At 49.4% G+C, this 23,055-nt stretch overlaps 1 protein-coding gene across 2 annotated transcripts in view; it reads left to right on the top strand.

Annotated features, from left to right (window-relative positions):
• LOC116954477 (uncharacterized) overlaps window positions 1–23,055 on the top strand; it is a 57,282-nt gene that overhangs the window by 19,783 nt on the left and 14,444 nt on the right. For both annotated transcript variants that reach the window (XM_076052414.1, XM_076052415.1), the window contains 17 exons: window positions 426–500; window positions 1,048–1,217; window positions 1,944–2,022; window positions 9,704–9,810; window positions 10,274–10,454; window positions 11,633–11,704; window positions 12,320–12,427; window positions 12,736–12,957; window positions 13,086–13,244; window positions 13,355–13,525; window positions 13,650–13,793; window positions 14,161–14,280; window positions 15,678–15,859; window positions 16,411–16,474; window positions 18,662–18,736; window positions 19,197–19,304; window positions 22,791–22,898. In XM_076052414.1, coding sequence (XP_075908529.1) covers window positions 426–500; window positions 1,048–1,217; window positions 1,944–2,022; window positions 9,704–9,810; window positions 10,274–10,454; window positions 11,633–11,704; window positions 12,320–12,427; window positions 12,736–12,957; window positions 13,086–13,244; window positions 13,355–13,525; window positions 13,650–13,793; window positions 14,161–14,280; window positions 15,678–15,859; window positions 16,411–16,474; window positions 18,662–18,736; window positions 19,197–19,304; window positions 22,791–22,898 — 2,145 coding nt within the window. The remainder of the gene's footprint in view (window positions 1–425; window positions 501–1,047; window positions 1,218–1,943; window positions 2,023–9,703; window positions 9,811–10,273; window positions 10,455–11,632; window positions 11,705–12,319; window positions 12,428–12,735; window positions 12,958–13,085; window positions 13,245–13,354; window positions 13,526–13,649; window positions 13,794–14,160; window positions 14,281–15,677; window positions 15,860–16,410; window positions 16,475–18,661; window positions 18,737–19,196; window positions 19,305–22,790; window positions 22,899–23,055) is intronic.

The raw sequence follows: 23,055 nt of genomic DNA, 5'->3' as shown, positions 1-23,055 counted from the left end.
CATGTTTGTTCTTCCCGTAGTCACGTGGATTTTTCTCGAGGTCCTCGGGTTTTTACCTCCACATTTACAATCAACATCACATGTTCAGAGTATTTAGCAGCTATACATTTCTACGTGATAATAAGCCGATTCGTTGAGCTATCATCTGTGGGCAGGTCACTTCTGAAAAAGAGCTACATAGCTCAGTGGGCCTTACCTTATAAAAGAAATGGTTTTTAGTTTAGTTCCTCACCGATGCTTACCGGTCGCAGTGGTGATGCTGGACAGAAGCACGCCAAGCAAATGGCGTGGGGCCCCAAATGATTAAGGTACGGCCTGGTCCGAGGGACCCGGGCACCATACTGCTCGCTAAGAACACTTTCCCCAACAGGCTGTGTGGGCTACACGGGTGGGACCTTTATCTTTGTTGTTGGGTCTCGTTGCAGGGGGTGGCGGCGGGTCCCCCGGTCAACCCGGGGTTCCCGGACGAGACGGCCCTCCCGGAACTCGTGGGAGCCCAGGTGAGGGGTCTGTGGTGAGGGTATCATGGTTAGGGTATCATGGTGAGGGTACCATGCTGAGTTTACCATGCTGAGGGTAGCATGGTGAGGGTACCATGGTGAGGGTATCATGGTGAATTTACCATGCTGAGGGTACCATGGTCAGGGTACCATGCTGAGCGTACCATGCTGAGCGTACCATGGTGAGGGTACCATGGTGAGGGTACCATGGTGAGGGTACCATGCTGAGTTTACCATGGTGAGGGTACCATGGTGAGGGTACCATGGTGAGGGTACCATGCTGATGGGACCATGGTGAGGGTGCCATGGTGAGGGTACCATGGTGAGGGTACCATGGTGAGGGTACCATGCTGAGGGTACCATGGTGAGGGTACCATGCAGAGTTTACCATGCTGAGTTTATCATGCTGAGGGTATCATGGTGAGAGTACCATGCTGAGTTTACCATGCTGAGGGTATCATGGTGAGGGTACCATGCTGAGAGCTAAACTCGGGCCGATGGCTGGACTCAAGGCGGTTTTGTGCAGCCTCACTATTCTCTCACGCAGGCAGCCCCGGGGACTGTGACTGCCGCTCCATGGCCGGGCCCCGGCCCTTCCCCGGCCGACCTGGGGCCCCCGGCCCTCCCGGCCGCCCGGGGATGTTCGGGGGCCTGGGTCCCAACGGGAGCAGAGGAGACCCGGGGCCCTCCGGCCCCACTGGCCTCAACGGCCTGCCCGTGAGCATCACCTGGAATGCGGCACGCACGCGTCAAGCGCGCATGTCACACCCGCACACACACGTCGGGTGCATCACACCTATACACACGTGTCACGTGAGGTCATAAATGCATGTCGAATGCATCACACCCACATGTTGCATGCATCACACACTTGTCGCATGCATCACACACGTGTGACACATGAAAGCAATACATGCGTCACACACGCAGCGCGTGCCGACTGAAAAGCCTCAGCATCTCACGGCTGCTTACGTCTCCTGGGCTCAACCATTCGGGTGCCTTGCTGCAGTCTAGCCAAGGGGACCACCCAGTGGCAGCTGTCCTTGTGCAGCACAACGTGAACACAGCACTGCCCTGCAGGTGGGCATTAGTTTGCCAGTAGGAGGCGATGTTTGCCATGTGTCCTCCCAACTTCTCCAAATAATTTTTCTAAATTTCGCAAACTTTGGCCCGCAGCGACGGCCCCCGATGGTCACCTCTTATGAACGTCACGACGATTCGGTAACATCCACCAGGAGGGAAGCGGATGATGGCTTCTTGTGTTGCATGGCCATGAGTATCGGCGACAGCTTGCAGAGGCCCTCATCCAGCAGCGGATAGACCATTACTCATGATGACAATGATAGTTATCATGGTTATCATGATGATAACGATGCTAATGATGGTGATGATGACGATGATGGTAATGATGGTGATGATGACGATGATGATAATGCGTTCCAGGGTGCGCCAGGACCCACAGGGCCCCAAGGGGAGAAGGGGGAGCGCGGGGACCCATCCAGGGTCTCCGCTACAGCTAAAGGTACCGGGGCTTGTGATAGGGAGTGGCAGCTGCCTGCCCCGACCCCTGACCCATGCCAGGATTTCTTTGTTAGCATGTGAGCATGCGCGTGTGTGTATGCGTTGTTACCATCAACCAGAGGCGGGGAGTGGTGGTCGTGATTATTTATGCCCCTGAACATCAATGGAGGGATGCAGGCAAGGCCGATGAGTCAGATGCCTTCTATGACCTGTCACAGGTGCTAGCTAAAGTGGCCCCTCAGGATAGAGTCATCCTGTTAGGTGACTTTAATACCCGAGTTGGTCATGCTGGCACCTGGTCTGGAGTGATTGGAAGGCATGGGCCAGATCAGCTCAATAACAACGGTCGGTGGCTGATAGACTTTTGTGCAGCCCATGGGCTTTTAATTATCAATACGCTGTTCCGGCATCGGCGCAACCACACAAGATGGATGCACGCCGGGTCCAAGCAAGAACATCTGCTAGACTACATAGTGATGGAACAGCGGATGCGGGCCCATGTCCTTGACACCAGACCCTACCAAGAAGCCAATCTGCCGACTGACCATCGGCTTGTGATCTGTAAGATGTGCCAGCTATTCTTCCACTCCAGTGGTAGGTGTACAGCCAGAACCCCATTCAAACGCACAGTGGCCTGATCTCAGCTAGCTAATGAAAGTTGCAAGCGAGAATTTCATCATCGCTTGTGGCTGGGGTTGGCATCCTCCGCTACTGATGCCAAGGGGAAATGGGCGAGGTTTAGGACTGTGGCTCATGCAGCTGCAATGGATGCTTTACGTACGCGGTCCAGACCTCCCCAGAGACCTTGGCTGACAGAGGAGGTGTTCAGGATGGTTGAGGAAAAGCGACAGGCCCACTTTAATCGTCTACAGCAGGGGTCGGGAACCTATGGCTCGCGAGCCAGATGTGGCTCTTTTGATGATTGCATATGGCTCGCAGATAAAACAAAATATTCTCACTTGTTTTAATCCATCCATCGGTTTTTCACTGCGCATGTCCTGTTCAGGGCTGCAGGAGCAATTGTCCATTATTTTAATTGGATGATACTGGCCTACGTTTGCCGTTGCTGGGTAAAACAGGTAAACGCCCCCTTTTGAATCAGTCTGAGACTGCGTCTGCTCGGTCATTAGCTCAAAGCTAACCCTTCGACGAAGAAGTTGGCGAAAAGAAAAAAAGACGACGAGTATCGTACATTTCAGGACGAATGGACCGAAGAATTCGCCTTTGTGGAGAGAGCGGGTTCTGCGGTGTGTCTAATTTGCAATGACAAAATTACATCGTTGAAACGGTCGAATGTAAAGCGGCACTTCGACACGCGCCACGCTACCTTTGCATCAAAATACCCTGCGGGAGACAGCAGAAAGAAAGCGTGCCAAGAGCTGAGCAGGGTGCAAGCTAGCCAGCAGCAACTCCGCGTATGGACCCGGCAAGGTGACTATAATTCGGCTAGCTTTGCTGGTTCTTTAGCAATAGTGAGGAACGGAAAACCATTCACAGATGGCGAGTATGCTAAAACGTTCATGCTGGATGTAGCCAATGAACTTTTTGATGATCTTCCGAACAAAGACAAGATAATCAAACGGATACAAGACATGCCTCTGTTCGCAAGAACTGTTCATGATCGTACCATCGTGATGGCAAACAAAGTGGAGGAAACGCAAGTGAAGGACATAAATGCAGCGCCGTTCTTTTCTCTGGCTTTGGATGAGTCAACAGACGTGAGCCATTTGTCGCAGTTCAGCGTGATTGCAAGATATGCTGTTGGTGACACACTGCGCGAAGAAAGTCTTGCTGTTCTGCCATTAAAAGGGTCCACAAGAGGTGAGGATTTATTCAAGTCTTTCATGGAGTTTGCTCAAGAAAAAAGTCTACCTATGGATAAACTTCTCTCAGTGTGTACTGATGGTGCTCCGTGTATGGTGGGGAAAAACAAAGGATTTGTGGCGCTTCTCCGTGAACATGAAAATAGACCCATCCTAAGTTTCCATTGCATTATACACCAGGAGGCACTTTGTGCTCAGATGTGTGACAGGCAGTTTGGCGAAGTGATGTCGCTGGTCATTCGTGTGATCAACTTTATTGTTGCCCGAGCCTTAAATGATCGCCAGTTTAAAACACTGCTGGATGAAGTTGTAAATAACTATCCTGGTCTGCTTTTGCACAGCAATGTGCGTTGGTTGTCAAGAGGGAAGGTGCTTAGCCGTTTTGCGGCTTGCCTGAACGAAATCCGGACTTTCCTTGAAATGAAAGGCGTCGGGCATCCTGAGCTAGCCGACACCGAGTGGCTCCTCAAGTTTTACTATCTCGTAGATCTGACTGAACATCTGAACCAGCTCAACGTGAAAATGCAAGGCATTGGAAATACAGTGTTATCCCTTCAACAAGCTGTATTTGCTTTTGAAAACAAGCTGGAGCTTTTCATCACGGATCTTGAAACAGGTCGTTTACTACATTTTGAAAAACTGAGCCAATTTAAAGATGCATGCACAGCAAGTGAGCCCATTCAAAACCTTGATCTCCACCAGCTAGCTGGCTGCACATCCAGTCTCCTACAGTCCTTCAAAGCACGCTTTGGAGAATTTCGTGAGCACACTCGTCTTTTTAAGTTCATCACCCATCCAAACGAGTGTTCACTGAACACAGCCGACCTGAATTACATCCCTGGTGTGTCCGTCAGAGATTTTGAAGCAGAAGTGGCTGACCTGAAGGCCTCAGACATGTGGGTGAATAAGTTCAAGTCACTGAATGAAGATTTGGAAAGAATCACACGACAGAAAGCGGAGTTGGCGAGCAAGCACATGTGGACAGAAATGAAAAAACTCCAACCCGAAGACCAGCTGATTCTCAAAACTTGGAACGCGCTTCCTGTCACATACCACACACTGCAGCGTGTGAGTATTGCTGTATTGACCATGTTTGGATCTACGTATGCATGTGAGCAGTCATTCTCACATCTTAAAAACATCAAGTCCAACCTACGATCACGTTTAACGGATGAAAGCCTCAACGCTTGCATGAAGCTTAACCTCACCAAGTACCAACCCGACTACAAAGTACCAACCCGACTACAAAGACATCAGCAAATCCATGCAGCACCAGAAGTCGCATTAATGGTGAGTGTTATAACAACATTATTTAAAAGAATAAATTCAGAGGCTTATTATACTGACATTTAGTTGAATTCACTTTTAAAATATATTATATGGCTCTCACTGAAATAAATTTCCAAATTTTTTGCTTTCATGGCTCTCTTAGTCAAAAAGGTTCCCGACCCCTGGTCTACAGCATCCCACGTCAGAGAATGATGAGGCTTACCGCAGCCTTCGCTCGGAGGTTCGGAGAGCCGTGAGGCACTGCGAGGATGGGTGGTGATTGCGGGTTGCTGAGGAGATGGAGTCTGCCTCAGTAGCCCGTGATCACAAATCACTCTTAACTCCATCAAAAAAGTAACTTGCAGCACCACACCGATCGCTATCAGGGGAAAGAAAGGTGATCCAATATCCGACCCCCAGGAACAAGTTTGCAGATTTTCTGAGCATTTCTGTGAGGTCTTGGGAGGAGGGGAAATCCCTCAGCCTGGAAAACATAATTGGGCAAAGTGGGGATGACTCTGCTGAGGCTGCAGTGCCTCATTGGAATAATTAGTTACCCCCTGTGAGTGGCTAGCTCAGGTGGCATCTGTTGAGGAAGTACAGAAAGCGATCCAGAGTCTGAGACCAAGAAAGCACCGGGCAGAGATGATTTCCCAAGCAAAATGCTGAGGGAGGGTGGCATTTGTGCAGACTGCCTTAATATGACATCATAATAACATTGACTTAAAGCTTTTGTGACTGCAGGAATTCATACTCTTTGGGTCTTTTGGTAAAGTCACGTAGATCGAAAAATAACAGATCACGACGTTTCGATCGCAACACAGGCAATCGTCTTCAGGTGAGAGAGACAAAGCTACTGAAACAAAGTCTTATATAGGCCTGAGATGGGAGTCGCCTCAGGGTAGGAGGGCGGGGCTAGAGAGGGTCTCCCTGAGGCTGTGGAAGTGCCCATTGTATTGTGAGAGATTAGCATGTCAATGATGCATTGGTGGCAGATCGAGTAGGACATCCAGCTTGTCAATACAAAGACATCCAACCTAGTAATGCAACTCAGAGTCAGCTAACATCGGCAGGAAGGATGTAAACATCACAGCAGGTTAAGACTTTACCTGGTTAATCACGTCCTTCCAATGATTGCTCAATTTGTACCCATCTTCTTGGTTGAAGTTGTGTCTGTGTTTATATATATGGATGGCATTATGGACAAATCTTTGATGATAGCCAGTGGGTTTGCATAGTACCTTCGTCTTGGAGAACTCAAATTCATGTGTGCCCACAGCGTTAAAATAATGGTCAGCCACGGCAGAGGTGTTGGTCCTACCATGTTTCAGATCTGCCTTGTGTTCACGAACATGGTCCGAGGCATGTCGTTTAGTTTCCCCAATGTAACTACTACCGCAGACACAGCTTAGTTTGTAGACACCGGGGTATTGCATGTCAGGGATCACATCCTTCACAGATGGGATCAGATCACGAATTTTATGTACTGTGTTGAATCGAACCTGGATCTTGTGTTTGTTCATGATTTTGGAAATATTTTTGGTAACCCCTGCTATGTTTGGCAAGGTGATGGTTTTCATTGGGTCCTCAAATGGTTCTCTCCCCAAGGTTGGGGTGACAGCTTTGCGGATTGTGCGATCCGAATATCCATTCATCTTGAGGCCTTGGTGTACGTTCTTCAGTCCACTGGCGAGGTGGTGATGGTCGGAAATGCAACGAGAGCCCTATGGTGTAGAGTTTTGATGAGGGAATTATTTTTTTTTGGGCTGGATGGTGGTGGGAGTCAGGTTTTAGATAGGCATCCGTGTGGGTGGCTTTCCTGTAGACAGAGTGTCCCAATGAACCATCTGGTCTCTTTTAAATTAAAACATCCAAGAATGGTAACTCCATGGTGAATTTGATGGGTGGGTGTACAGAATTTATGTGATTGAAGAATTGGTTCAGAGCTGGCAGGCCATGTGGCCAGATGACAAACGTGTCATCTACGTACCTCTTTCACAAGGAAGTATGTAGGATGGATGTCTGGATGGCATCTGTCTCGAACTTTTCCATGAAAACATTGACTACCACTGGAGATAAGGGAGAACCCATTGGGGGTACCTTCAACTTGTTTGTAGAATGTACCATTCCAGGTGAAGTAAGTGTTGGTGAGGCAGTGTCTAATCAGGGCCAGTACATCAGCATTCAGTCCTTGTAGGACCATATCTTCAATGATTTCAATGGTGTCAGGCACAGGAACTTTGGTAAACAAAGAAACTACATCGAGACTGACAAGCAAATCACCTGGAGATAGTGAGATGTCTTTTATTATAGATACCAAGTGAGCTAAGTTAAGTACAGCTGAGGTGGTCTTACCAGTGAATGGTTGTAAGGTCTCAGACAGAAATAGTGTCAGTTTGTAGGTGAGTGAGTCAATGGTGTCGACGATAGGACGGAGTGGTGTACCATCTTTATGGATTTTTGGTAAGCCATAAAATTTGGGTGGTCTAGCAGCAGAGGGTCTTAGAGAGAGCCGCTTGGTTCGTTCGATTAAAGATGTCGAATCAGTGATGATATTGTTGGTTTTTGTAACCAGGCGGTTGGCAGGATCTCTAATCTCGAGCAATGCAATGGCTTCTTCAGCACCGTAACCATGGGATTACATTAACAGATTGACATGCTAATCTCTAGCAATATAATGGCCGAGGTATACCTAGCTCTGCAACCTTACATCCATCTCGAGCCCCGCCCACTTACCCTTGGGTTGTACCCATCTCAAACCTTTATAACCTTTGGCTGCAGTAGCTCTCTCGTTACATTTCTTCCTGCCTCAGCAGTCCGCCTGCTGTATTTTTCCACCTGAAGATGATTGCTTGTGTTGCGATAGAAACGTGATTTTTTTTTTATTTGATTATTTTTCAATCTACATGACTTTACCGAGAGACCCAGAGAGTATTATTCATAAAACCATTGATGGCTGTACCAGAGGAATTTCCATCTGGTAAAGAAACAATGGGAGGCTGATCGATACCCAGGTACAGTCAACAGATGACTCCCTATTAGTCATCCATGTTACGTATGCTGATGATATGGTGATTGCTGCTCACTCAGAGGAGTTGGAAGTGCTGTTGCTGAGCCTGGAGTGCGCCGCGAAGAGGTGGGGTCTTACCATGAGCCCCACCAAAACTACGCACCTGCCTGGGTATTTTGTGCTATCAAACACTCCACCCCCAGAACTCTCAATTGTTGATGGGGCAGTTGTGGAGAGAGTGTAGAGTTTTCCATACATGGGCAATATAGCAGCATGATCTTTTCATTGGCTTAGTAACACTGTGTGGAAGCTACCTGGTCTGTCACTCCACACGAAGCTTTGGGTCTTCTCGGCCATGGTCATGCCCTCTCTTCTCTATGCTTGCGAAACGTGGACCCCCTCATGGAACATCTTCATCGGTTAGAAACATTTAGGCTGGCCTGCCTGAGTTTAACCAGGCTGGATTATGTGAGAAGCTCACAAATCTTTGAAAGATCAGGACAAAGTCCCATCGGTGAGCTCCTCCGGCAGCCAAGGCTGCATTGGCTGGATCATGTAGCCCGCATGCTCAGCCACTACATACCTAAACATCTTTTTGGCTGGGTTGAGGGGGCTGAGTGGACTTGCCGATGACTGGTACCAGCGGTGTCAAGATCAGCCTCTGTAGAGGTGGCTCATGAAGGATGCTACTGGGCAGTTGGAGGCAGTCCTGCAGCAACAGCAGAGGGCAGAGGAGCGAGGCTCCCAACAATGAGCGGAGCGCCGGGTGGCTAAAGCGCAGAAACTTGGCACAGGACGGGGCACAGGTGGTACATCAGCCTGTCATCTCAGTCAACCTATAGCACTTGGGTCTGTCCGGTGACCTGCCAGCGGGCATTCATGTAGCCTTTACGTGTAGCCTAGCACAAGCGCCATGGTGATGTCACTGCCACTAACTGGTGAATGGCGGTTATGTTGTGTGTGTGCTTGTGTGTGTGTCTGTGGAGAGAGATAGTCTCGCGGTTGGCGCGTTTCACTACGGACCTGGCGACCTGTGATCGATTCCTACTCGTGGCCATCACCGGTGACGATTATCTGAACCAGTCCTGGGTCTCCCCTGGTCATCTCAGCATAAAATTAGTACCTGGTGCAGTATGCAAACAATGGCCGGGCTTGGTGTTGGCCACCCACTCCCTCTTGTGCCGTGCTGGCCTTTGAAGATGCTTGCTAACAGCACTTGCCCCAACAGTCTGTCAAGGCTATACCGGGGATCTTTGTGCATATATGTGTGTTTTATGGAGAGTGGTAGTTAGCGTGCTGTGCTAATAATCCGGTGACCTGATTTCGATTCCCGCTCACGGCCAACACCAGTGACGATTATCTGAACCGGTCCTGGGCCTCCCCTACATCGGCTCAGCCTAAAATGATTCCCTGCTGCGATGTGTAAACATCGCCACTAGGGAGACAAAGGCGGCTGGGCATGGTGCTGGCCACCCACCTCCTCATGCGCTCTGCCGACCTCCGTAGGTGCTCGCTAAAAGCACTTGCCCCAATAGTCTGTATTTGCCACAGGGGGGGGACTTTGTGTGCGTGTGATCCAGGCGAGAAGGGCAACCCTGGTTTGCCAGGGCCGAGCGGACAACCTGGTCAACCGGGGTCTCCGGGGTCAAGAGGACGAGATGGGAACCCCGGGTTCAAGGGCCCCCCGGTGAGTTCCCCCTTTTTGCTGACTGAGGGTTGTGGTGAAGAGCTGGGTGGATCAGAGGGCGGATCCGGCACCGTGGAGATCTGAGGTTCCACTATGGGTTTCAGCCCCAACCACATCGATTACACTGGAGTCTCATAGGCTCACACAGAGACCCATTCACTCCCTTAGAGACCCACAGACTCACGTAGAAATGCATAAACTCACATAAAGACCCATAGACCCATATAGAGACCAGTAGACTCACATAGAGACCCAAAGACCCACATAGCGTGCAATGTCGCGCGTGTCGTCCACGCGTGTAATGTCTCACGTGTGTCGTCCGCACGTGTCACGTCGTGTGTGTCTCCCGCACGTGTAACGTCGTGCGTGTCGTCCGCACGTATAACGTCGTGCATGTCGCCCATGCGTGTAGCGTCGCGCCACCACGCGGTCATTCTCTCCCACGTTTTCATCTCTGCCGCAGGGAGACGCCGGCAGCAGCGTCCGGGGGGACATCGGCCCCCCTGGGAACCCCGGGCGCCTGGCTGTTTCGGGACAGCCCGGTGCCCCGGGGATGGGGCTGGTAGGACTGCCGGGAGTTCAGGTACCTGGCGACCCTGGGATTCCAGGTCTGCCCGGCTTCCCCGGCGCACGGGGACCCCAAGGTATGGTCTCCCCCATAGCCGCGAATAAGGACGGCGTTTATTGATGGTGATAATAATAATAAGTGTGTGTGTGTGTGAGAGACTAACTATAAACGATTAAACATTTTATTTTTATTTTACCAGGTAAGGCCCACTGAGCTATGCAGCTCTTTTTCAGAAGCGACCTGGCTATTACAAATTATATTTCAATGAAGTGGCTTATCATGTGGAAATTTATAGGAGCCAAATACTCTTAAACACAAGTTTCTGAATGTGGAGTGAAAAACCGGAAGACCAGGAGAAAAATCCACGCGACCACGGGGAGAGAGACTTGCAAACTCTAGATATACAGGTGTCAAGGTCGGGATCTAACCCACGACTGCCTGTATACCAGGCGAGGTAGTTACAATCTCGCCACAAATAGAAGGGTGGCTCAGAGGTCAGATTTCCGAACATGGTGAGTTTCAGCCGCCCAGCCACTGTGATTCGACCGCCCAGAAGTCAGGCCCTGTGGTGAACGATGGCTGCGTTTGCTTTACCGGACACCTGAAGTGCAGCGCGAGCGTCAAGCCTCACTGTGCTCGATGGGATCGCCCCATGGGGCACCACGAGCGTGGTCACGAGCAGAGCAGTCACGGCAGGCGGAGAGGGCACCCGAGGAGTTGCTGCACCTGAGCCGTGAGCCCATTGCCGGCTCCGGTTCAGCAGCGGAGGTCTCGCTCCCAAATTAGCCGGGCGGCATTATCTTTTCATCGGCTGCGTAATGCTGTGTGGAAGATACCTGGCCTGTCGCTCCACACAAAGCGCCGTGTTTTCTCAGCCAAAGTCATACCCTCCCTTCTCATGCTTACGAAACATGGAGCTCTCTAAAGTAACATCTTTGCCAGTTTGAAACATTCAGGCTGGCCTGCCCACAATCCATCCTGGGTTTAATCAGGCTGGATCGTGTGAGGAGCTCACAAATCCATGGAAGATATGAACAAAGTCCCATCGGTGACATCTTCTGGCAGGGAAAGGTGCGTTGGCTGGGTCATGTAGCCTGCATGCCCTGCCACCGCATGCCTAAACAGCTTTTGTTCGGCCAGATAGAGGGGGATAAATGGGCGCGGCACGGGCTAGAGAAGAGATGGAGTGATGTGGTACAAGAGGATGTGGAGCTGAGTGTGTAACACTGTGTGTGTGTAACTCTGTGTGTACAGGTGACACTTTGCCGTGTCCTGTGAAGGGAGAAGCCGGCCGACCGGGGCTGCCCGGATTACCGGGCCCAAGTGGTGATGGACACACTCACTCACAGCACCACTCTGTTTGTCCGTGTGTCTCTGTGTGTATGTAGTGAGCGGTAATGCAGTGGTTAGTGCACCTCGCTATGAAACCGGCCATCTAAGTTGGATTCCCACTCACGACCAACTTTGGTGACGAATATCTGAATTGGTTCTGGGCCTTCCATAGCTTTACTAAGCCTGAAAGGAGTACCTGGTGCAGTGTATAAACAGCAGCACTCATGAGACAAAGGCGGCCGGGCGTGGTGCTGGCCACCCACCCCTTCATGTGCCATGCCGGCCTTCATAGGTGCCCGCTAACAGCACTTGCCCTAACAGCCTGTGTGGGCTACATGGGGGATCTTTGAATGTTTGTGTGCCTGCACTTATGTCTGTGCATCTGTGGTTGTGTTTTATTTATTTTTGTATGAAACTGTGTCTTGCCTTGTCTGTTTCCATGTCTCGTTGTGTCTGTGTTAATGTCTCGTTGTGTCTATATTTATGTTTCGTGTCTGTATTTATGTCTTGTGTGTGTTTCTCTCTTGTCGTGTCTGTTTTTATGTCCCATCATGTCTGTTTATGTATTGTTGTGCATTGACACCGTACCTCCTGTGCCTCGCCCCCCAGGACCCCCGGGGCTGGACGGATTCCGAGGGACCCCCGGGTTCCCGGGGACCCCGGGCCTCAAGGGGGACATGGGGGACCCTGGGGTCCCAGGAGTGGGGGGCACACTAGGTGAACCAACATAACCTCTCTACTGATGCTCAATACCACGATGGAGGGTGGTGGTGATGATCCTGATGATGATTATCATAATGGTAGTGCTGCTGCTGATGATAGTGATGGTGCTGATGATGATGCTGATGATAATGCTGATGGTAGTGGTGATGTGATAAAGATGATGATCGTGGTGCTGATGGTGGCGGTGATGATACTGATGATAGTGGTGGTGCTGATGATGATGATGCTGATGATGGTGATGATGCTGATGATGATAGTGGTGGTGCTACTGTTGATGATGATGCTGATGACGTCACCCACAGGCTTCCCTGGGCCCAGTGGGGACCCAGGGCTGCCGGGCTCCCCGGGGCGCCCCGGAGCAACAGGGTCCCTGGGGCAGCCCGGCCGACCCGGGACTCCGGGAAGCAAGGGGCCCCCAGGGGATGTGCTGGGGGCCCGAGCCGGAGAGCCGGGGCCTTCAGGGCCCCCCGGGCCCCCTGGGGAGAAAGGGATACCCGGGGACCGTGGCCGGGATGGGGAGAGAGGTGAGTTAGATCCATAACAATGACGTTGATGGTGGCCGGCGGTGGTGAGCGAGGTGAGCGAGGTGAGCGAGGAGATGAGCAGGGTAAGAGTGGTAAGCAGAGTGAGTGACAGTCTGCCGTGTGTTCAGGCAGAGATGGATCGCTTGGCTTTCCCGGGGTCAAGGGCGACCGAGGGGTCGGCGGATTCCCCGGAAACCCAGGGCCTGATGGAAGGCCGGGGCCCTCCTCACCGGGGCCCGTGGGCCTTCCCGGGCCCCCTGGATCTTCAGGCCGGCCCGGCCAGAATGGTGAGACCGGCCACATTCCAGCCGCGCTTATTGATATCTTGGTCATGGGCTTGATAGAAACCGGTGAGGTATCTACCAATGGATCGCCCTGCTGTTCCTCTCTCCCCCAGGCTTCCCTGGCTCCCCAGGGCCGCAGGGAGACCCTGGGCTCTCAGTGTCCGAGGGATACAAGGGGCTCACTGGGCCCCCCGGGTTCCCCGGGCTGCCTGGACCTCCCGGACCCCCCGGGTCACCGTCTTCTCTGGGCCGGGATGGGAACCCTGGACAGCCCGGCTTCCCCGGTACGCTAGCCCCCCACCTTCCCCCGCCGTCATCGTCGTGTCAGCTGAGCTATAGTCTCATTAGCTATGAGATGACAGGTTTTGACATGCTCGCTCGTTTGTCTCTTGTGTCCGTGTGGCGCAGGCCCCAAAGGAGACCCCGGGATCCTGGGCTTCCCGGGTCCACCTGGGCCCATGGCACGCTCAGGGGAGCCCGGCCTGCGTGGCCCACAGGGTCAGAATGGAGCCGCGGGCCGGCCCGGGGCCCCAGGGGCCAACGGCAGGAAAGGTAATTGCAGCGGCCTTATACTTAAGGCTGTGGCCCAGGACGCCAAGGCCGCGAGCTTTGTGGGTGGATGCCTGGTTGTTTTTCCTGGGAAATCCTCTTGTTTAAGAGCAGGAGGCAGTTGCTGCTGTCTTAGAGAAATCTCTCGGTTTTCCCTGGGACATTAAACGTCCCGGTTTTTGTCGGTCATGTGACCTGGATTTTAACTATTTGGTTGTGAGCTGCTTGCTCTGCCGCTGAGCCACGTGACCGGATAGGAGGTGGGAAACGTAGATTCCACGCCACGTCGCCCGTGACCAGGACATGTGTGACTACGAATTAGAGAGATAAACGGCCTCTCTCATCGTGCATCCCTCTGCCTCGCGTGCAGGCGAGGGAGGAGACCCGGGGCAGCCCGGCCTCACTGTGGCCGGCCCTGACCTTCGCGGGCAGACAGGGGACCTGGGAGATGCGGGGTTTCCTGGGACCCCGGGGTTCCCCGGTCGCGCAGGTAACCCTACCCTCTCCTACAATACCCCACGCTTCCTTCATCTCTGCACATTGGGCCTTGGGGCTCCACCAAGGTCCGTAGAGACCCATATAGACCCCTAGACTAGTGTAGAGACTCATAGACTTCCATCCATACCTATAGACTGGTATAGAGATACATAGACTCCCATAGACACAAATAGAATGGTGTAGATACTCATACACTCTCTTAGAGATCCATAGATTGGTGTCGGGACTCATAGACTCTCATAGAGGCCTATTTCCTGGTGTAGTGACTCACAGACTCCCATAGAGATCCACAAACTGGTGTAGGGACTTATAGACTACCATAAACGTATGTAGAGACTCATAGACTCCCATAGAGGATCAGAGAGTCGTATAGACTCTTAGATGCCATAGACTGGTGGAGAGACTCACAGACTACCATAAACGTGTGTAGAGACTCATAGATTCCTTCGAGACCTATAGGCTGGCGTAGAGACCCATATACTCCCATAGAGACCCAAAGACTCATAGAGACCCATAGACTCCCATAGAGACCCGGCGCCCTACACCCCTCCCCCTCAGGTCCCGTGCCCCTCTCCGTCCTCACCAAGCCCTCTGACCTTGCCCGTTGTCAAACCCGCCTCATCCCGTTGCGACCGCCCCCACTACCCCCACCCCCCCTAAGTCAGCCATATGGGTGTGGCTTCCTCACTCCCTCGTGGACCCCCACCGTGAATGTAGCCCCCCCACCACCCCTACCTCTACGTTGGTCGCTACCGACTCACGTGGAGACTCATGGAGTGCCTGTCCCTGGATTTCTGCGCCAATCCGCCGGTGTTTGTCACGAACTCTCCCGTGGCACTGCACTACATAGCATCATCGTTTGTGACCTCTTTTTATAAGTGATTTGTTTACGTTTTCTAGACTTTGTATTCCTATTGTGTTTTAGTGTTTTTGTAAGCTGCCCCTACTGTGAAAAACATATTTCCAGCTCATTGGATTAATCGAGTATAAATTACATACCTGTCAACTCCTTTTCAGTACCTACCTTATTACAGATCAATTCAGACCTTATTAGTCACCCCGTGCCCTTATAAATCTCAACGTTCATCTATCACAAGGGAAAAACACAAACAGACAAAAAAGTGTTTTTGTTACCCGTATTGAAACGACTGTCCGCTGTATGGTCCTGAAAACTCAATTTCCCTCTTCAAGAATACGGGTAAACCGTATGGGTTGACAGCTATGAAAATATCACACCTCTGATTAGGACAGTTGGCTATATACGGTGCAAACAAAGTTCAACATACATACAGATTTTGAGTCTGATTCTGACCTTTACTGTTCGCAGAAAGGAACGGCGACTCTCCTCTCATTGCCTCCGGGCCCCGTGGGTTCCCCGTGTGTCCACAGGAGACCCGGGCCCCAACGGGAGACCAGGGGCCCCGGGTCGTCCTGGTTTCCCCGGCGCTCCCGGCTCCTTGCTGGGCTTTGTCGGAGACCCCGGGCTCCCCGGATTTGCCGGATTGGTGGGGGTCAAGGGCCCCCCTGGTTTTCCTGGACCCCCCGGATTCCCAGGATCTGTGGGACCCCCGGTAAGCCAGAGGTGGAAGGGATTTAGGGGTTCGGGATTTCAGGCAAGTGTGAAACCAGGTGTGTGTGTTCAAATACAAAGGGCGCCCGTGTAGCCTGTTGGGGCAAGTGCAGTTAGCGAGCACCTGTTAAAGCTAGCATGGCGCATGAGAGATGGTGTGGCTGATACCACACCTGGCCGCTTTTTTATTTGTATCTGTGTATGTATATCTGATTGTATACGTGTGTGTGTGTACGTATGTTTGTGGGGAGCGCTGGCACAGCGGTTAGCGCGCTGCGCTACGAACCCAGCCACCCGAGTTTGATTCCCGCTGACAGCCAAACCAGTGACAATTATCTGAACCGGTCCTGGGCCTCCCCGAGATTGACTCAGCCTCAAATATGTACCTGGTGCAATGTGTAAACATCGCCACTTAGGAGACAAAGGCGGCCGGGCGTTGTGCTGGCCACCCACCCCCTCGTGTACCGTGCCGGCCTTCATAGGTGCTCGCTAACAGCACTTGCCCCAACAGTCTGTTAAGGCTACATGGCGGATCTTTGTCTTTGTGTGCAGGGAAGTGACGGCTTCCCAGGGCGCCCAGGATACCCCGGCGGTGCTGGATTCCGCGGCGCTAAAGGTGACTTTGGTTTGACTCGTTGTTCACCCACAAATTAATCTAAACTTAAAATATGAGAATAGGTTTTCCCCTTTTTTCTGGCAACAAAATAGGTGTTAAGATATACTCTTTGGGTCTTTTGGTAAAGTAACATAGATAGAAAAATAATATATCAAGACGTTTCGATCATAACACAGGCAATCGTCTTCAGGTGAGAGAGAGAAATCTACTGAAACAAGGTCTTATATAGGCCTGAGAAGGGAGTCCCCTCAGGGTAAGGGGTCGGGGCTAGAGATGGTCTCACTGAGGCCATTGTATTGTGAGAGATTAGCATGTCAATGATGCATCGGTGGCAGATCGAGTAGGACATCCAGCCTGTCAACACAAAGACATCCAACCTAGTAATGCAATGCAGAGAGTCAGCTAACATTGGCAGGAAGGATGCAAACATCACAGCAGGTTAAGACACCCACACGGTTGCCTATCTAACACCTAACTCCCACCACCATCCAGCCATGAAGAATTCCCTCATCAAAACCCGACACCATAGGGCCCGTTGCATCTCCGACCAGCACCATCTAGCCAGTGAACTGGAGCACGTACACCAAGGCCAAAAGATGAATGGATATTCGGACCGCACAATCCGCAAAGCTGTCACCCCAACCTTGGGGAGAGAATCATTTGAGGACCCAATGAAAACCATCACCTTGCCAAACATAGCAGGGGTTACCAAAAAGATTTCCAAAATCATGAACAAACACAAGATCCAGGTTCGATTCAACACAGTACATAAAATTCATGATCTGATCCCATCTGTGTGATGTAATCCCTGACATGCAATACCCCGGTGTCTACAAACTAAGCTGTGTCTGCGGCAGTAGTTACATTTGGGAAACTAAACGGCATGTCTCGGACCGTGTTTGTGAACACAAGGCAGATCAGAAACATGGTAGGACCAACACCTCTGCCGTGGCTGATCATTGTTTTAACGTTGTGGGCACACATGAATTTGAGTTCTCCAAGACGAAGGTACTATGCAAACCCACTGGCTATTATCAAAGATTTGTCCATGATGCCATCCATATATATAAACACAGACACAACTTCAACCAAGAAGATGGGTACAAATTGAGCAATCATTGGAAGGACATGATTAACCAGGTAAAGTCTTAACCTGCTGTGATGTTTCCATCCTTCCTGCCTATGTTAGCTGACTCTGAGTTGCATTACTAGGTTGGATGTCTTTGTATTGACAGGCTGGATGTCCTACTCGATCTGCCACCGATGCATCATTGACATGCTAATCTCTCACAATTCAATGGGCACTTCCACAGCCTCAGGGAGACCATCTCTAGCCCTGCCCTCTTACCCTGAGGTGACTCCCATCTCAGGCCTATATAAGACTTTGTTTCAGTAGCTTTGTCTCTCTCACCTGAAGACGATTGCCTGTGTTGCGATCGAAAACGTCGTGATCTGTTATTTTTCTATCTACGTGACTTTACCAAAAGACCCAAACAGTATGAATTCCTGCAGTCACGAAAGCTTTAAATCAAGGTGTTAAGATGTTAAAACACCAAACTGAAACCTTTTAAAATGAATCATGTCTGCATCAACCACAATACTTGTGGTCAGAATGCAAACAAAAACATACTCTGATAATATATGGCATTGTCTTTGAAACTGATTGGTCCACACCAGAGACAGCTTTCTTTGGAGCCTAGTCTCAAAAGGTGTTAGACCAGAGGATGCCAAAAGGCGTCCACAGCACAAAGACAACGCATTATTAGAGTAATGAGAGCTTGGGGTGAACAGCTACATCATGGGACTTCCTTTGCATTCTGACCACAAGTATTGTGGTTAATGCAGACATGATTCCTCGTAAAAGGTTTCAGTTTGGTGTTTTAACATCTTAACACCTTGACTTAAAGCTTTCGTGACTGCAAGAATTCATACTCTTTGTGATTTTACCGAAAGACCCAAAGAGTATCTTAACACCTGTTTTGTTGCCAGAAAAAAGGGGAAAACCTATTCTCATATTTTGGTACTGGCAAAGGAGGTTCCATGATGTGTCAGGGTCAGTATCTAACCCACGACCTCCTGTATACCAGGTGAGGTAGTTCATATATCGCCAGAGTGGCACGTCCATCGCACCGACACTCCGGTGCAATGTTGTTTATGTTGCTGATCATCTTATTTTCGTTTATTCAGGAGAACTGGGAGATGCTCGGGGTCAGCCGGGGCCCCCAGGCTTCAAGGGCGAGGCAGGGACCCCAGGGTTGCCTGGTGAGATGACCCATAGCTCCCCCCTTGATTCCCATTACCCCAGAGAGAAAGAGGGAGCTGATTCACAGACCGAGTCAGGGCATGGCGGAAAGACAATCCCTCAACGAAGAAGCCGTCTGTAACATTCAGTTTCTTAAAGTCAGAGGAGCCGGGTTTGCCTGGGTCAGTGATCTGGAAATGTATGCACACCCTGCACAGCACGTCCAGTGCACCCAGCGTACCTGTGCTGGGCCAAACGTGAACACACGGCAACACTGACCCCCCGCCCCACCCCATCACGTGTGTCACTGCAAGTCACGGGCTGTGTGGAACGAAGTAGCGGTTTGCATCTGGCCCGCGGACAGAGGGTCCTCCAATCGTGGACCAGAATCAGCCTGACTGATCCGTATTAGGATTTTCAAATGTCTTCCGATTCTCCTCTACCCCCCACCTCCTCTCCCTCGACATGATCTTGACATAGGGGCCCCGGGCGAGGCTGGGTTTCCCGGGCAGCCTGGGCCCCCCGGTTTCCCGGGTGGATCTGGACCGAGTGGTTTCCGTGGCGACACTGGATCCCCCGGTTTCCCAGGTAATGCCACGCACAGTGTCCCCATGCGACCGCATCTCACGACGCTGCACAAACACAGCGGCCTGGTCATGGAGAGAAACGCAGTGAGTCATAGGTGTCCAAGTGAGCTTCTGTGGGAGTCCATGGGAGAAGAAGGCAGTCAGTTCAGTTTATTTTTAATTACCCTGTGAGTCAATAAGCTCTTAAATCCCCAACATCCGCGCAAGTCACAGTAAAATAAATTTATAAACACTAACAGATAAGCAAAATAAAAAATAGATAGCAAATCATAATCGCAATATGTAAATGTACTTTTTTATATAAAAAAGAAGTAAAATATGAATGATCAAAATAGCATGTTTTGTCTCTAAAAAAAGACTCATTTAATATCTGACATTAATTGTAATGCAGATACGGCCTAAACGACTATGGAATTATAGTGAAGAATAAAAAACACAGCATCCATAAAAAAACGTAGTGTAAAATTTCGATTTAAAGCTTTCGTGACTGCAAGGATTCATCTTCTTTGGTTCTTTCGGTAAAGTCACGTAGAATGAGAATAAAATAATAAATTGATAAAATAAAATAACACAATAATATTCTCACGACGTTTCGGCCACAACACAAGCGGCCTTCATCAGGTGAAGGGACGAGACTGTCTGGTAGGACAGCGCTGGAGTGAAAAAAGCCACGTTCAGATCACGACCTTTAAGCTGTGTCAGAAGAAACAAAGCGCCTTGACAAAGGAATTAGCATATAATTTAGCATTGAAATGGCCGAGTGATTAGCTTGTGACTGGTCACAGAAATAGCTATGTTAAAATTAAAGCATACACATCCGCAAAGGCACCCCTTGACAAAGGAATTAGCATAGAATTTAGCATTGAAATAGCTAAGTTAAAGCATACACATCCGCAGAGGCACCCCTTGACAAAGGAATTAGCATAGAATTTAGCATTGAAATAGCTGAGTGATTAGCTTGTAACTGGTCACAGAAATAGCTATGTTTAAAGTCAGAGCATACACATTCACCGAGGCACCTAGTACAAATCAAACAGGAGAATTTAGCATTGAAATAACTAGGCGAATTTAGCATTGAAATAACTGAGTGATTAGCTAGTGACTGGTCACAGAAATGGCTATGTTGAAGTCAAGGTCTACACATCTGAGCTATTCACAGTAACTGGGTATACAATACAATGAATAATGAATACTATATAGTGAACCAATAAAAACTAAAATATAAATTACCTTAATGTTATCAATAAACTCTATATTCTCCAATCAGCTAAGCTACCAACAATAAGTCGTTATATATCACAATGCTATATGGCGAAAAAATGGGTGGTATGGTTTACAACATGGAGTATAATAGCGCCTCGCAGCTGTCTCTCTCTCCCTCCTCTGTTCTGAAATTGGATGAACTCGTCCGTCTGAACGGGGCCCGTAGCTAATCCGTGTTGCTAAAGTTGAGGGTAAGAATCCACCCATTTTTTCACCATATAGCATTGTGATATATAACGACTTATTGTTGGTAGCTTAGCTGATTGGAGAATATAGAGTTTATTGATAACATTAAGGTAATTTATATTTTAGTTTTTATTGGTTCACTATATAGTATTCATTATACATTGTATTGTATACCCAGTTACTGTGAATAGCTCAGATGTGTAGACCTTGACTTCAACATAGCCATTTCTGTGACCAGTCACTAGCTAATCACTCAGTTATTTCAATGCTAAATTCGCCTAGTTATTTCAATGCTAAATTCTCCTGTTTGATTTGTACTAGGTGCCTCGGCGAATGTGTATGCTCTGACTTTAAACATAGCTATTTCTGTGACCAGTTACAAGCTAATCACTCAGCTATTTCAATGCTAAATTATATGCTAATTCCTTTGTCAAGGGGTGCCTCTGCGGATGTGTATGCTTTAACTTTAACATAGCCATTTCTGTGACCAGTCACAAGCTAATCACTCGGCCATTTCAATGCTAAATTATATGCTAATTCCTTTGTCAAGGCGCTTTGTTTCTTCTGACACAGCTTAAAGGTCGTGATCTGAACGTGGCTTTTTTCACTCCAGCGCTGTCCTACCAGACAGTCTCGTCCCTTCACCTGATGAAGGCCGCTTGTGTTGTGGCCGAAACGTCGTGAGAATATTATTGTGTTATTTTATTTTATCAATTTATTATTTTATTCTCATTCTACGTGACTTTACCGAAAGAACCAAAGAAGATGAACGTAGTGTAAACAATGTGCTAAAGTAGTCGCTGACAGGCGATTAGTGTTTGTAACTCGTCTAACTTTTTATACATAGGCAGCTGGGCACAAATTCAAATGAAAGTAGTGCTTTAAAGTGAGTGATCGATGACAATGACTGTAGACAAAGTTTTGTGGCAATATTGTTCCACAGACTAGGAGCAGCCACTGTAAACGCTCGTTCACCAAAACTTGTTTTATGTCTGGGAACGTTCAATAGAAGGAGTGATGAACTCCTCAGGTTAGGTCTGCCCTCCTAACGTGTAAACAAATCCAATCAATATTCTGCTAAATTACCACGTAGAATATTGTACATAACGCTTAGTGAATCGTTTTGAGTTATAGGTATCTATGTGAGCCTATGGGCCTGTGTGTGAGCCTGTGGGTCTCTATGGGAGAAGGAGGTAGTGAGTTTTAGGCAGAGGAGAAGAGGCAGGTCTTGAGCATTAACTTAAAATAGGGACAGGGAGTTTACAGTATGGGTGGCTGGGGGAAGTCAATTCCTGACAATGTGGGCAGCAGGGGAGAATGAGCGACATTCTATTCGGTGATAGTCTTAGACTTACACATAGATGATTATGATGATTTTGATGTTCATGATGTTAAATTTTGATTTAAAGCTTTCGTGACTGCAGACACGGTAGGACCAACACCTCGGCCGTGGCAGATCACTGTTATAATTCAGTGGGGTCACATGACATTGACTTCTCCAAGACAGAGGTTCTTTGCAAGCCATCGGGCTACCATGAGAGATTCGTTCATGAGGCTATCCACATATACAAACACAGAGACAATTTCAACCGAGAAGATGGATTCTGGCCTAGCAATCATTGGAAGGATTTGATAAACCATTTCAGGTCTTAATTGATTGTTCACGCTTACGGTGGCTTTCAGACAGCATACATTAAATTTTCGTCTCCCCCCTCCTCTTTTCCGAACATAGATGGACTCGTCCTTCTAAACAAACTGTCAAATCGCTATCCATGGTGCCAACGCTTAAAAATAAATAAATGCAAACACCGTCTTAAAATAAATAAATAAATAGATACGAACCGCCACTTCTTTCAAATGTTTTTTGCCGTTGGTTTTCACACCTGATGATGACTGTTTGTGTTACAGTTGAAACGTCGTGAGAATTTTATTGCTTTATATATATTTTATTATTTTATTGTTTCCCTTCAACGTGACTTTACTGAAAGAACCAAGAATATGTTCATGATGTTGATGATGTTGTTGCTGTTGTCTTCAGGAGGTCCGGGTTCCGTGGGTGACGTTGGGGATCGGGGCCCCGACGGGTTTAACGGCCCCCCTGGGCCCCTGGGCCCCCCCGGTCCGGGTGGGCCCCCCGGTTCCCCAGGTGCGTGTATTTGCGCGTGCGTGGACGCGTGCGTGTGTTTGTGTGTGTGCTTATGTGTTTATGTTATGTATGCTCATTATCTGGTGGTTGCAGCTCACTCTGAGAAGGAGTTGTAGGTGCTGCTGCTGCTGCTGAACCTGGAGCATGCCACTAAGAC

Source organism: Petromyzon marinus, chromosome 55 (assembly GCF_048934315.1).
Source record: "Petromyzon marinus isolate PM22_M1 ecotype Great Lakes invasive population chromosome 55, UKy_Petmar_22M1.pri1.0, whole genome shotgun sequence".
Taxonomy (NCBI): Eukaryota; Metazoa; Chordata; class Hyperoartia; order Petromyzontiformes; family Petromyzontidae; genus Petromyzon; species Petromyzon marinus.
This window is presented reverse-complemented; position numbering and strand designations above follow the sequence as displayed.